The sequence below is a fragment of the Salmo salar genome, chromosome ssa12 (assembly GCF_905237065.1).
Source record: "Salmo salar chromosome ssa12, Ssal_v3.1, whole genome shotgun sequence".
In the NCBI taxonomy this organism is placed as follows: Eukaryota; Metazoa; Chordata; class Actinopteri; order Salmoniformes; family Salmonidae; genus Salmo; species Salmo salar.
The window spans coordinates 5,754,566-5,767,805 of record NC_059453.1 but is presented as its reverse complement, the minus strand read 5'-3'; the positions used below and the strand labels follow the sequence as shown (position 1 = coordinate 5,767,805).

General features: G+C 41.8%; 2 protein-coding genes across 2 annotated transcripts; both read left to right on the top strand.

The window, feature by feature from the left end:
* Nucleotides 1-1,212: 1,212 nt before the first annotated feature.
* On the top strand, nt 1,213-3,342 carry LOC106593114 (zinc finger protein 79-like; the record flags this gene model as incomplete). The annotated part of the gene is made up of 1 exon (XM_045690576.1): nt 1,213-3,342. A coding segment is annotated over one exon (1,089 nt), but the record flags the coding sequence as incomplete, so codon positions are not given.
* Nucleotides 3,343-4,191: 849 nt separating this feature from the next.
* On the top strand, nt 4,192-10,556 carry LOC123725385 (zinc finger protein 239-like). Its single transcript, XM_045690573.1, has 2 exons — nt 4,192-4,521; nt 8,626-10,556. Exons 1-2 carry the CDS (start codon nt 4,452-4,454, stop codon nt 9,456-9,458), a joined length of 903 nt encoding a protein of 300 aa, XP_045546529.1. The 5' UTR covers nt 4,192-4,451; the 3' UTR covers nt 9,459-10,556.
* The last annotated feature ends 2,684 nt before the right edge of the window (nt 10,557-13,240 follow it).

Genomic DNA, 13,240 nt, shown 5'->3' with positions numbered 1-13,240 from the left:
TTATTTTGAGTGTAGCGAAATGCTTGTGTTTCTAGTTCCGACAGTGCAGCAGTATCTAACATATAATCTAACAATTCCACAATAACTACCTAATAGACACAAATATGAGTAAAGGAATGGAATAAAAACATATACATTTAAATATATGGATGAGCAATGACAGAGCAGCATAGGCAAGATGCAATAGATGGTATAGAATACAGTACCGGTATATACATATGAGATGAGTAATGCAAGATATGTAAACATTTTTAAAGTGGCATTATTAAAGTGACTAGTGATGGATTTATTAAAGTGGCCAATGATTTCAAGTCTGTTTGTAGGCAGTCAACCACCTGAGCCACTGCCTGTTCACCCCGCTCTCATCCAGAAGCAGAGGTCAGTACAGGTGCATCAAAGCTGGGACTGACAGACTGAAAAACAGCTTCTATCTCAATAGCCATCACTAGCCGGGTACCACCCGGTTACTCAACCCTGCACCTTAGAGGCTGCTGCCCTATGTACATAGACATGGAATCACTGGTCACTTTAATAATGTTTGCATACTGTTTTACTCACTACATATGTATATACTATATTATATTTGTCAATGCCACTCCGACATTGCTCGTCCTAATATTTATACATTTCTTAATTCCATTATTTTACTTTTAGATGTGTGTGTATTGTTGTAAATCGTTAGATACTACTGCACTGTTGGAGCTAGGAACACAAGCGTTAAGCTACACCCGCAATAACATCTGCTAAATATGTGTATGTGACCAATACATTCTTATTTGATATTCATTTCCGACTAAGCAAACAATGTCTGTACTTAACTCATTTATTTTCTTGACATTAGTCAATAACACTCATGAATGCAACTTTTTAAGTCAAACCATTTCTCATTTTACTTGTGTCCTGAAAAGAAAATGGTAAAATACTTAATTGTGAGGCTAAATGTGAATGATCTGGACATGCAGATAAATGAAAGTAGTGAAAAAAAACAGAATCCTGGGACCTTAGTAACTTCACTTCTCTTCGCATGACTAGCACATGAAGCTTTTTCAACTGTCAAGTGTACACAAAGGAGGATGTATAATGCTTCCATGAAACTGTCTCTTTCAACCTGCTCATAAGTATTTTTTTATTTTAAGGAAATGTTCTGAAAACTGTTTTATCATGTAGTGGTTTCATTCAGGTCTCTCTGTTTAACAAAATACTCTGTCTTTGACTGGAGAGAGACCAGACTCTCACTCTGACAAGAGTCCTTCAGGGGAACCAGACCCAGGGAAGAGTCCTTCAGGGGAACCAGACCCAGGGAACAGTCCTTCGGGGGAACCAGACCCAGGGAAGAGTCCTTCGGGGGAACCAGACCCAGGGAAGAGTCCTTCGGGGGAACCAGACCCAGGGAAGAGTCCTTCGGGGGAACCAGACCCAGAGACGGCCAAACCAGTAGGACGACACTGCTGCTCCCACTGTGGAAGGAGATTTACCAAGTTATACAACCTAAAAGAGCACGAGAGGACACACACAGGAGAAAAGCCTTTCCAATGTTCCCAGTGTGGAAAGAGTTTTAGCCGGTTAGACAGCCTGAAAATGCATGAGAGAATCCACTCTGGAGAGAAGCCTTACCAATGCTCCTGTTGTGTAATGAGTTTTTCACGATCACAGGCCCTCAAAAGGCATGAGAGGACACACACAGGAGAAAAGCCTTTTCAATGCTCCCAGTGTGGAAATAGTTTTACCCTGTTGGCACACCTGAAATCACATGAGAGGACACACACAGGAGAAAAGCCTTTCCAATGTTCCCAGTGTGGAAAGAGTTTTACCAGGTTAAGGACCCTAATTAGGCATCAAGGAATACACAAAGAAGGAAGGAAGACCTTCCATTGCTCTCAGTCTGGAAAGAGTTTTACTGAGTTATGGGGTGTGAAAATGCATGAGAGAATTCACTCTACACACAGAGGAGAAAGGCCTTTCCAATGCTCCCAATGTGGAAAGCGTTTTACCCAGTTAGGGAACCTGAATTTACATAAAATAATTCACTCCGGAGATAAGCCTTACCACTGCTCTCAGTGTGGAAAAAGCTTTATCCGGTCATGCCATCTCAAAGAGCATGAGAAAACACACACAGGAGAAAAGCCCTTCCAATGTTCCCAGTGTGGGAAGAGTTTTGCTCGGTTATGGAACCTAAAAGAGCATGAGAGGATACACACAGGAGAGAAGCCCTACCACTGCTCTCATTGTGGAAAGACCTTTTCCCGATTAAGGGAACTGAAATCCCATTACATTTCACACACTCTTATCCAGAGACAATAACAATTGGTGAATTCACCTTAAGGTAGCTAGGTGAGACAACCACATATCACAGGCATAGTAAGTACGTTTTCCCTTCATAAAGTAGTTCTCAGCTAAGTCAGTGCTAGTAGGAAAAGACAAGTTCAGGTCAGATTTATTGAAGATTCTCTTTGAAGAGGTATGGTCATCGTGGTTTTCGGGAAGATAGGCTGGGACTCTGCTGTCCTGACATTAGGGTTCCGTTATTGGGGTACCAGGACAGAGAAGAACTTTGACTGGGATGATTGGGAGTTGGTGAGAGGGCCAAGAGACCAGAGATGGCATAACGGAGTGGTTGGGTAGGGTAGGGAGGGGCAGTTCCCTTGTATGCACCAGGGTCTTGAAGTGGATGCGAGCTTTGACAGGAAGCCAGTGGAGTATGTAGAGGAGCGGGGAGACATGGGAGATCTTGGGGAGGTTGAACACCAGGCGGGCTGCGGCGTTCTGGATAAATTGTAGGGGAGCCCAGCCAACAGAGAGACAAATGCCTGGATTAGGACCTGCACTGCTTCCTGTGTGAGGTAGGGTTGTAATCTACGGATGTTGCAGAGTATGAGCCTGCAGAAGTGAGTCATTGCTTTGATGTTTGCAGAAAATGACAGTCTTGCCAAGGTTCGTTGCACATGAGAGAATAAAGAAGCTATGTTCTCTCATGTTTTTTTGACTGAGAATTTGTGTTTTTGTTTATGCCGCATGAAATCAAATTGTGTGAATGAAATCATACAACAAAATGGCTACTTTTGTTTTACAATGTTCTAATTTGCTTTTTATTTTAATTAATAACAGATTGATTGTAACTGATTGATTGCATACAAGTATGAACTGCCAGCTGTTCATTAAATGATTTGGATATTGCAAATTGTAAACTACTAAATAGATTAATGGCATTTTCTTGATTCTAACTTTGAAACCTGTTAAATGTTTTTGTTTTGTTTCATTTAAATAATGAAGATGTATGAAAATGTGACAACGTTTTGAAAACATTGATACGTTTTTTTTACATTAAAAACATTCACAAGGTCATGAATGTTATCTTTAGTATTATTCCACCATATCAGAGAAAAAACAGGTGCTGATTTGTAAAAAGATTTTGATTAATGCAAAAATATTTTTGTATATTTTTGCCATGTAGGAGCAGTATGGACCAAGTCTGTTCATTATATACATCTACATGATGTATTGTTACACCATGTAGGAGCAGTATAGACCAAGTCTGTTCATTATATACATCTACATGATGTATTGTTACACCATGTAGGAGCAGTATAGACCTAGTCTGTTCATTATATACATCTACATGATGTATTGTTACACCATGTAGGAGCAATATAGACCTAGTCTGTTCATTATATACATCTACATGATGTATTGTTACACCATGTAGGAGCAGTATAGACCTAGTCTGTTCATTATATACATCTACATGATGTATTGTTACACCGTGTAGGAGCAGTATGGACCTAGTCTGTTCATTTTATACATCTACATGGGGCGACAGGTAGCCTTGTGGTTAGAGCGTTGGACCGAAAGGTTGCTGACAAGGTAAAAAAAATCTGTCGTTCGGCACTGATCCTAGGCCGTCATTAAAAATAAGAATTTGTTCTTAACTGACTTGCCTAGTTAAATAAAAGACATCCACACCACGTAGGAGCAGTCTAGTAGCACCTAGTCTGTTCATTATATATGTTATGTATTGTTACACCGCTTATTTTGATATCTGTTTGTATGACTGATTCCCTAAATGCAGATGTGTTTGTTGAAATATTTTTGTCTTAATAACATATATTTTCCTCAACTCCAGTCAGCAGGTGATGATGTGCGTCTTTCAGGCAATGCTGCCAGTGTGACGTATAATCTAGTGGACGGGACTCTTCGACAACAGCAACAGCTAGTCAGCCACCTCAGTCGCTTGCTAGCCAAAATTGCCAACACATTCAAGCTCTAAGTCACTGTGTTTTAACCCAACTTCTGTCGTATCTACTTGTTAATGTATTTAATTTCATATTTACGTTGTTGTTAGTCTGCTAACGTTAGCTGGCTTACAAAGTTAGCACTAGGCTAGTCGCTAATGCTAACTACATCCCCGGCCATGATTAGTTCGATACGCTGCTTGCCTTCTGTTAAAGAAGAGGATGAGGGTCTGTCTGAACATTGTCGTGAAAGAGGAGAAGGAAGAGGAGACAGGAGATCTGATTAACACAAGTGAGTACAGTTGAAAACAGGTGAAGAAACTCTGCAGCTGTTGAACTAAAGTGGGGTTTCAAAGGAGCATGCTACTGAAGTTCTACACCTGATTATGTTCAGTACTGTAAGATAACAATGGATCAAATTCATCCAATGACATTGATTGAAATACTGTAGTCCTCAATGTCTATTATTACAGTCCACGCTGCCAATGTCTCTCACATTAACTCCATCACTGCCCACATTTCGGGAATCTTTTAACAGATGATACCAAATATTATTAGATTTTATTTATTTTAAAACCACTTGACGAAATGTTTCATTTGGAAAAACAGAAACATAAAATTCGGAGATCATTTCTAGAACAACCAAAAAATAAAGGGAGGTTGTAAAGACTCATGCTCTCTGATCTCTCTACTTCTGCTCCTCCGCTCCCCAACAAGCATAGGGCACCTGTATAAAAGTCGTTTTATATTGGATATTCGGTTCTCTCGTTAATAGCTATTGAACCAGGCATGCCATGACTATGAAGGTGGTATATTCTGAATTGGGGGAAGTATGGAGAGAAATCCATTTGGAACATTAATGTTTGCTTTTTCAGGATTTCGAAGGATGTAAATGCATTATTTGTAAAGAGAGTCTTAATTCAGTTTTAGTGCCATAGCTAAAATAAAGAATCCGTCAAAGGATGGCTGGAAAGACAAAAGCATTAAAGGCGATCATCTTTCAAACCCAAATGAATTATCCATATCGTCAAGGAGCTTTTTCCGCTATTGGGTTCACACTGTGTAAGAAGTTAGTCCCATGCACCTCAGTAAAATTTGTTTTATATTGGATATTCGGTTCTCTCGACAATAGCTATTGAACTGATTCTAAATCAGGGGTGGATGGATCATTTATTGGGGGGAGGGGGGCCTTTCAATCTTTAATAGCTCTTACACAAAGCGTGCCATGACTAGGAAAATGATGTGTTCTTCATCAAGGGAGTAAAGCTGTGGATTTCGGATTTCCCAGATTCAGAATATTTAATTTTCATTGTTGTGACCCACTTTGTGTAAGAGCTATTGAAAATTGAAAGGCCCCCTCCCACAATTCATTCTGTTTTCAATACCTTATCCACGGTCTGTTTTCAATACCTTATCCACGGTCTGTTTTCAATACCTTATCCAGGGTCTGTTTTCAATACCTTATCCAGGGTCTGTTTTCAATACCTTATCCAGGGTCTGTTTTCAATACCTTATCCACGGTCTGTTTTCAATACCTTATCCACGGTCTGTTTTCTATACCTTATCCACGGTCTGTTTTCAATACCTTATCCACGGTCTGTTTTCAATACCTTATCCACGGTCTGTTTTCAATACCTTATCCACGGTCTGTTTTCAATACCTTATCCAGGGTCTGTTTTCAATACCTTATCCAGGGTCTGTTTTCAATACCTTATCCACGGTCTGTTTTCAATACCTTATCCACGGTCTGTTTTCAATACCTTATCCACGGTCTGTTTTCTATACCTTATCCACGGTCTGTTTTCTATACCTTATCCACGGTCTGTTTTCAATACCTTATCCACGGTCTGTTTTCTATACCTTATCCACGGTCTGTTTTCTATACCTTATCCACGATCTGTTTTCAATACCTTATCCACGGTTTGTTTTATATACCCTATCCAGGGTCTGCGATCAGCCATATTGACCCCAAACCCTTCACACCTCCATATTGACCCCAACCCATACACCTCCATATTGACCCAACCCATACACCTCCATATTGACCCCAACCCATACACCTCCATATTGACCCCAACCCATACACCTCCATATTGACCCCAACCAATACACCTCCATATTGACCCCAACCCATACACCTCCATATTGACCCCAACCCATACACCGCCATATTCGGCGTAACCTCAAAGAACAATGTCATGAAACATCCATCGGACATGATAGTATTCAGATCTCTACTAGCTCGCTGCATTACACTACATGATCAATGTGTTCACCTCCTCGTCGAACATCTCATTCCAAAATAATGGGGGTTAATATGTACTTGGTCCCCCTTTTGCTGCTATAACAGCCTCCGCTCTTCTGGAAAGGCTTTCCACTAGATATTGGAATATTGCTGCAGGGACTTGCTTCCATTCAGCCACAAGAGCATTAGTGAGGTCGGGCAGTCATGTTTGGCGATTAGGCCTGGCATTCCAATTCATCCCAAAGGTGTTCGATGGGGTCGAGGTCAGGCTCTGTGTGGGCCAGTCAAGTTCTTCCACACCGATCTCGACAAACCATTTCTGTATGGACCTGGCTTTGTGGACGGGGGCATTGTCATGCTGAAACAGGAAAGGGCCTTTCCCAAACTGTTCCCACAAAGTTGGAAGCAGAGAATCGTCTAGAATGTAATTGTTGTGTATATAGTGTATTTGAGTGAAAATGTACTGCCCCACCCTCCCATTCAAGATGGGTTGGAGATGTTTTATATCTCCTTAAACTAGAGAACATTTAGGATCACTACCCACGGTGCTACTGAAACATTTAGGATCACTACCCAAGGTGCTACTGAAACATTTAGGATCACTACCCAAGGTGCTACTGAAACACTAGGATCACTACCCAAGGTGCTACGGAAACATTTAGGATCACTACCCAAGGTGCTACTGAAACACTAGGATCACTACCCAAGGTGCTACGGAAACATTTAGGACACTACCCAAGGTGCTACTGAAACATTTAGGACACTACCCAAGGTGCTACTGAAACATTTAGGATCACTACCCAAGGTGCTACGGAAACATTTAGGATCACTACCCAAGGTGCTACTGAAACATTTAGGATCACTACCCAAGGTGCTACGGAAACATTTAGGACACTACCCAAGGTGCTACTGAAACATTTAGGATCACTACCCAAGGTGCTACTGAAACACTAGGATCACTACCCAAGGTGCTACTGAAACATTTAGGATCACTACCCACGGTGCTACTGAAACATTTAGGATCACTACCCAAGGTGCGACTGAAACACTAGGATCACTACCCAAGGTGCTACGGAAACATTTAGGATCACTACCCAAGGTGCTACTGAAACACTAGGATCACTACCCGAGGTGCTACGGAAACATTAGGATCACTACCCGAGGTGCTACGGAAACACTAGGATCACTACCCGAGGTGCTACGGAAACACTAGGATCACTACCCGAGGTGCTACTGAAACATTTAGAAAGATATGGCAGACTCACGTAATGACATCCACATCTCTGGCTATTGAGTGATTGTAGATGTTCAAGGTCAGGCACCTAAAGGCATCCACGCAAAACTATAGGCTAAGATACAGGTATAGAGTCAGTGGAGCTCTAAACTATAGGCTAAGATACAGGTATAGAGTCAGTGGAGCTCTAAACTATAGGCTAAGATACAGGTATAGAGTCAGTGGAGCTCTAAACTATAGGCTAAGATACAGGTATAGAGTCAGTGGAGCTCTAAACTATAGGTTAAGATACAGGTATAGAGTCAGTGGAGCTCTAAACTATAGGCTAAGATACAGGTATAGAGTCAGTGGAGCTCTAAACTATAGGTTAAGATACAGGTATAGAGTCAGTGGAGCTCTAAACTACAGGCTAAGATACAGGTATAGAGTCAGTGGAGCTCTAAACTATAGGTTAAGATACAGGTATAGAGTCAGTGGAGCTCTAAACTATAGGCTGTTCAGAACGAACCGTTTAATGGTGGTCGGTTAGTTGGCAGCAAAATTGACCTAAATTTACATCCCTAGTGTACAACTATAGGCGAAATAAGATTAGAGTTCTTTACACAGCTATTAAAACAGAAAATTATTTGTAAGCTTAGGGTTGTGAACAAAGCAGTATATTAATATTATGTATGTGTATCGGAGATTTTCTTTTGATATTATAAACTACAGCTCTCTATGCTATTTATTAGTGTCATTATCTTTATTTAATAACTAATATCATTATTAAATGACAGTAATATATTGTAGATTTATATATTTAAGTAGTTGTCAAGAAGTGCAATCACATAACAGGCATTTAAATTGGGGATTTTTTTATATAATTAAACCTCATTCAGGTCTGCCGGTTTAACTAAATACTCTGTTGTCTTTGGCAGGAGAGAGACCTGAGTCTTTTTTTGACTTCGGCAAGAGTCCTTCAATGGAACCAGACCCAGAGATACTCAAACCTGCGAGACCACACCCCTGCTCCCAATGTGGAAAGAGTTTTACCAAGTTAGGGAGACTGAAAGAGCATGAGACGACACACACAGGAGAAAAGCCTTTCCAATGTTTCCAATGTGGAAAGAGTTTTACCTGGTTAGGGAATCTGAAAACACATAAGATAACACACACAGCAAAAAAACCTTATCACTGCTCCAAATGTGGAAAGAGTTTTACCCAGTTAAAGAGCCTGAAAGAACATGAGAGAATCCACTCTGGAGAGAAGCCGTACCAATGCTCCCAGTGTAGAAAAGGTTTTAACCAGTTAGAGAATCTGAAAAATCATGAGAGGACACAAACATGTGAAAAACCTTTCCAATGTTCCCAGTGTGACAAGAGATTTACCCAGTCAGGGGACATGAAAATACATGAGAGAAAACACTCTGGAGATAAGCCTCACCTCTGCTCCCAGTGTGGAAAAAGATTTCTCTCATCAGTGGAACTGAAATCACACAAGAGAACACACACAGGAGAGAAGCCGTTCCATTGCTCCCAGTGTGAAAAACGTTTTAGCCTTTTACAGAACCTGAAAAGGCATAACAGGAAACATACAGGAGAGAAACATATTCAATGCTGTCAATGTGGAAAGAGGTATATCCGGTTTCGGAGCTTGAAAGAACATGAGAGAATACACTCTGGAGAGAAGCCTCACCACTGTTCCCTTTGTGGAAAGAGTTTTAGGTGGTTAGTGAACCGGAAAACGCATGAAAAAATACATTCTGGATAGAAACCTTTCCGGTGTGGAACAGTTTTACTGAGTTAGGGAACCTAAAAAAACATGAGAGAATTAAGACGCTATGTTCTGTCTTATGTTGTTGACTGAGAAGTTGTTTTTGTTTATGCCACATGAAATCATCTTTTTTTAATGCCTACAAAAAAAATTAAAGACAAATTTAATATAGGTGATTCAATTTGTAGCTCTAAACTATAGGCTAAGATACAGGTATCTATCTGTATTTTCAGTGGGTCACTTCATTTTTGCTGTTCAGAACAAATTGAACCATTAATCGATTAGTTGGCAGAAAATTTTACCGAAATGTACATCCCTAGTGTACAGTAAGATAAGAGTTCTTTACACAACTATTAAAACAGAAAATGATTTGTACGCTTGGGGTTTATGAACAAAAAAAGTATATTGTATATTAATATTATGTATGTATATGAGATTTTCTTTTGATAGTATAAACTACAGCTCTCTATGCTATTTATTAGTATCATTATCTTTATTTAATAACTAATATCACTATTAGAGCACTGGTACGCCGACAATGTGACTTTTTAAAGGCATTTTCCCCGGAGATTGCTTTCACGGTAAACGCTGCACAGGTCGGCTCAGAAAGCACACTTCACATTTAAAGGCTCTATCTAATGTGGACGGGACTAAATCCCTAACTAATTGTCATATTCAGTGTTGGGTTCAGACTACTCTGATAACTTTGTTGTGTTAACGAGTAATTTAACGTTTTTTTTATTTTATTTAAGTAATCAATTATTTTGTTACTTTTTCAAATATGGAAATCGTTCTTTTTACAATATTATTTTTACAATATTATTTCCCTTTTTCTTTGTTGGTGCAAATAAAAATCCCTTTCCCTATCCCTATGTTCGCCACGCTTCGGGCTCTTCCTGATCAGGCACAAACGTTGTAGTTGTAGATAATAGCATTTAAATCGTGGAAGTATTCACATTACTTTTAATTGGTACAAGAAGAAAAGGACTTTGCTCCCACACTAATGTAATTTTTTTAAATATTAAGAACAACTTCTTATTTACAATGACGGTCTAGGAACAGTGGGTTAACTGTCTTGTTCAGGGGCAGAACAACAGATTTTTTAACTTGTCAGCTCAGGGATTCAAACTAGCAACCTTTTGGTTACTGGCCCAATGCTCTAACCACTAGGCTGCCTTGGCCCAACGCTCTAACCACTAGGCTACCTTGGCCCAATGCTCTTACCACTAGGCTACCTTGGCCCAATGCTCTAACCACTAGGCTACCTTGGCCCAATGCTCTAATCACTAGGCTACCTTGGCCCAACGCTCTAACCACTAGGGTACCTTGGCCCAACGCTCTAACCGCTAGGCTACCTTGGCCCAACGCTCTAACCGCTAGGCTACCTTGGCCCAACGCTCTAACCGCTAGGCTACCTTGGCCCAACGCTCTAACCGCTAGGCTACCTTGGCCCAATGCTCTAAATGCTAGGCTACCTTGGCCCAATGCTCTAAATGCTAGGCTACCTTGGCCCAATGCTCTAAATGCTAGGCTACCTTGGCCCAATGCTCTAAATGCTAGGCTACCTTGGCCCAACGCTCTAACCGCTAGGCTACCTTGGCCCAATGCTCTAAATGCTAGGCTACCTTGGCCCAATGCTCTAAATGCTAGCCTACCTTGGCCCAACGCTCTAACCGCTAGGCTACCTTGGCCCAATGCTCTAAATGCTAGGCTACCTTGGCCCAATGCTCTAAATGCTAGGCTACCTTGGCCCAACGCTCTAACCGCTAGGCTACCTTGGCCCAATGCTCTAAATGCTAGGCTACCTTGGCCCAACGCTCTAACCGCTAGGCTACCTTGGCCCAACGCTCTAACCGCTAGGCTACCTTGGCCCAATGCTCTAACCGCTAGGCTACCTTGGCCCAACGCTCTAACCGCTAGGCTACCTTGGCCCAACGCTCTAACCGCTAGGCTACCTTGGCCCAATGCTCTAAATGCTAGGCTACCTTGGCCCAATGCTCTAAATGCTAGGCTACCTTGGCCCAATGCTCTAACCACTAGGCTGCCTTGGCCCAACGCTCTAACCACTAGGCTACCTTGGCCCAATGCTCTTACCACTAGGCTACCTTGGCCCAATGCTCTAACCACTAGGCTACCTTGGCCCAATGCTCTAATCACTAGGCTACCTTGGCCCAATGCTCTAACCACTAGGCTACCTTGGCCCAACGCTCTAACCGCTAGGCTACCTTGGCCCAACGCTCTAACCGCTAGGCTACCTTGGCCCAACGCTCTAACCGCTAGGCTACCTTGGCCCAACGCTCTAACCGCTAGGCTACCTTGGCCCAACGCTCTAACCGCTAGGCTACCTTGGCCCAACGCTCTAACCGCTAGGCTACCTTGGCCCAACGCTCTAACCGCCAGGCTACCTTGGCCCAATGCTCTAAATGCTAGGCTACCTTGGCCCAATGCTCTAAATGCTAGGCTACCTTGGCCCAATGCTCTAAATGCTAGGCTACCTTGGCCCAACGCTCTAACCGCTAGGCTACCTTGGCCCAATGCTCTAAATGCTAGGCTACCTTGGCCCAATGCTCTAAATGCTAGGCTACCTTGGCCCAACGCTCTAACCGCTAGGCTACCTTGGCCCAACGCTCTAACCGCTAGGCTACCTTGGCCCAACGCTCTAACCGCTAGGCTACCTTGGCCCAATGCTCTAAATGCTAGGCTACCTTGGCCCAATGCTCTAAATGCTAGGGTACCTTGGCCCAACGCTCTAACCGCTAGGCTACCTTGGCCCAATGCTCTAAATGCTAGGCTACCTTGGCCCAACGCTCTAACCGCTAGGCTACCTTGGCCCAACGCTCTAACCGCTAGGCTACCTTGGCCCAATGCTCTAAATGCTAGGCTACCTTGGCCCAACGCTCTAACCGCTAGGCTACCTTGGCCCAACGCTCTAACCGCTAGGCTACCTTGGCCCAATGCTCTAACCACTAGGCTACCTGCCGGGACAACAGCATACAAGGTAAAGTATTGGATTCACCACATTAAGACATTATCCCTTTCAACTACCTTTTTTCAAGCTTCTTTTTATTACATGAAAACAAGCTTTGCTTTTTATACATACAAGACCATCAGGCTTGATTGAGTGAGCTGTTCTGTCTTGTAGCAATGTTGTGCCTGCCTGTATTATCATAAACCTTTATTTTAGCAATACATGTCATTCAATTTATTTATATATTTCATAATAACATCATTTTTTTGTTGGTCAGTAACAACATAATGAGCTAGTCTGTCTGCATTCCTGATTTGTGTAACCGAGGGCTGCCCAACTTTCTTCCTGGAGATCCTGTAGGTTTTCAGTCCAACCCTAATTTAATTCAGCTAGTTAAGGTCTTGTTGAGTAGCTAATTAGTAGAATCAGGTGTGTTAAATTAGGGTTGGACTGAAAACCCACAGGACGTTAGATCTCCAAGAAGAGGGTTGGGCAGCCCTGCTGTAACCGTTTAGTTTACCTGTGTAATATTGACATAAGCTCAGATCCACTTGTTTTTGCAAACATGGTCCTGTTTTTATCCATTTCATGGAATCATTACCTCGGTCAAATGAAAATGTATGTTTATGTTTGTATTTATGTTTGCAATAAAAATGAATAAAGAAGAATTTACAATAAAATACACAAAGCCTAAGGATATATAGATTATGTTAATAGCAGGACACTGTGAAGTCCATTATCCCTCTGAAGAAGGTGTGAATCCTAAGCAACACATTGTTTTGAAGGACAATAGAACAACAATAGCTACTGT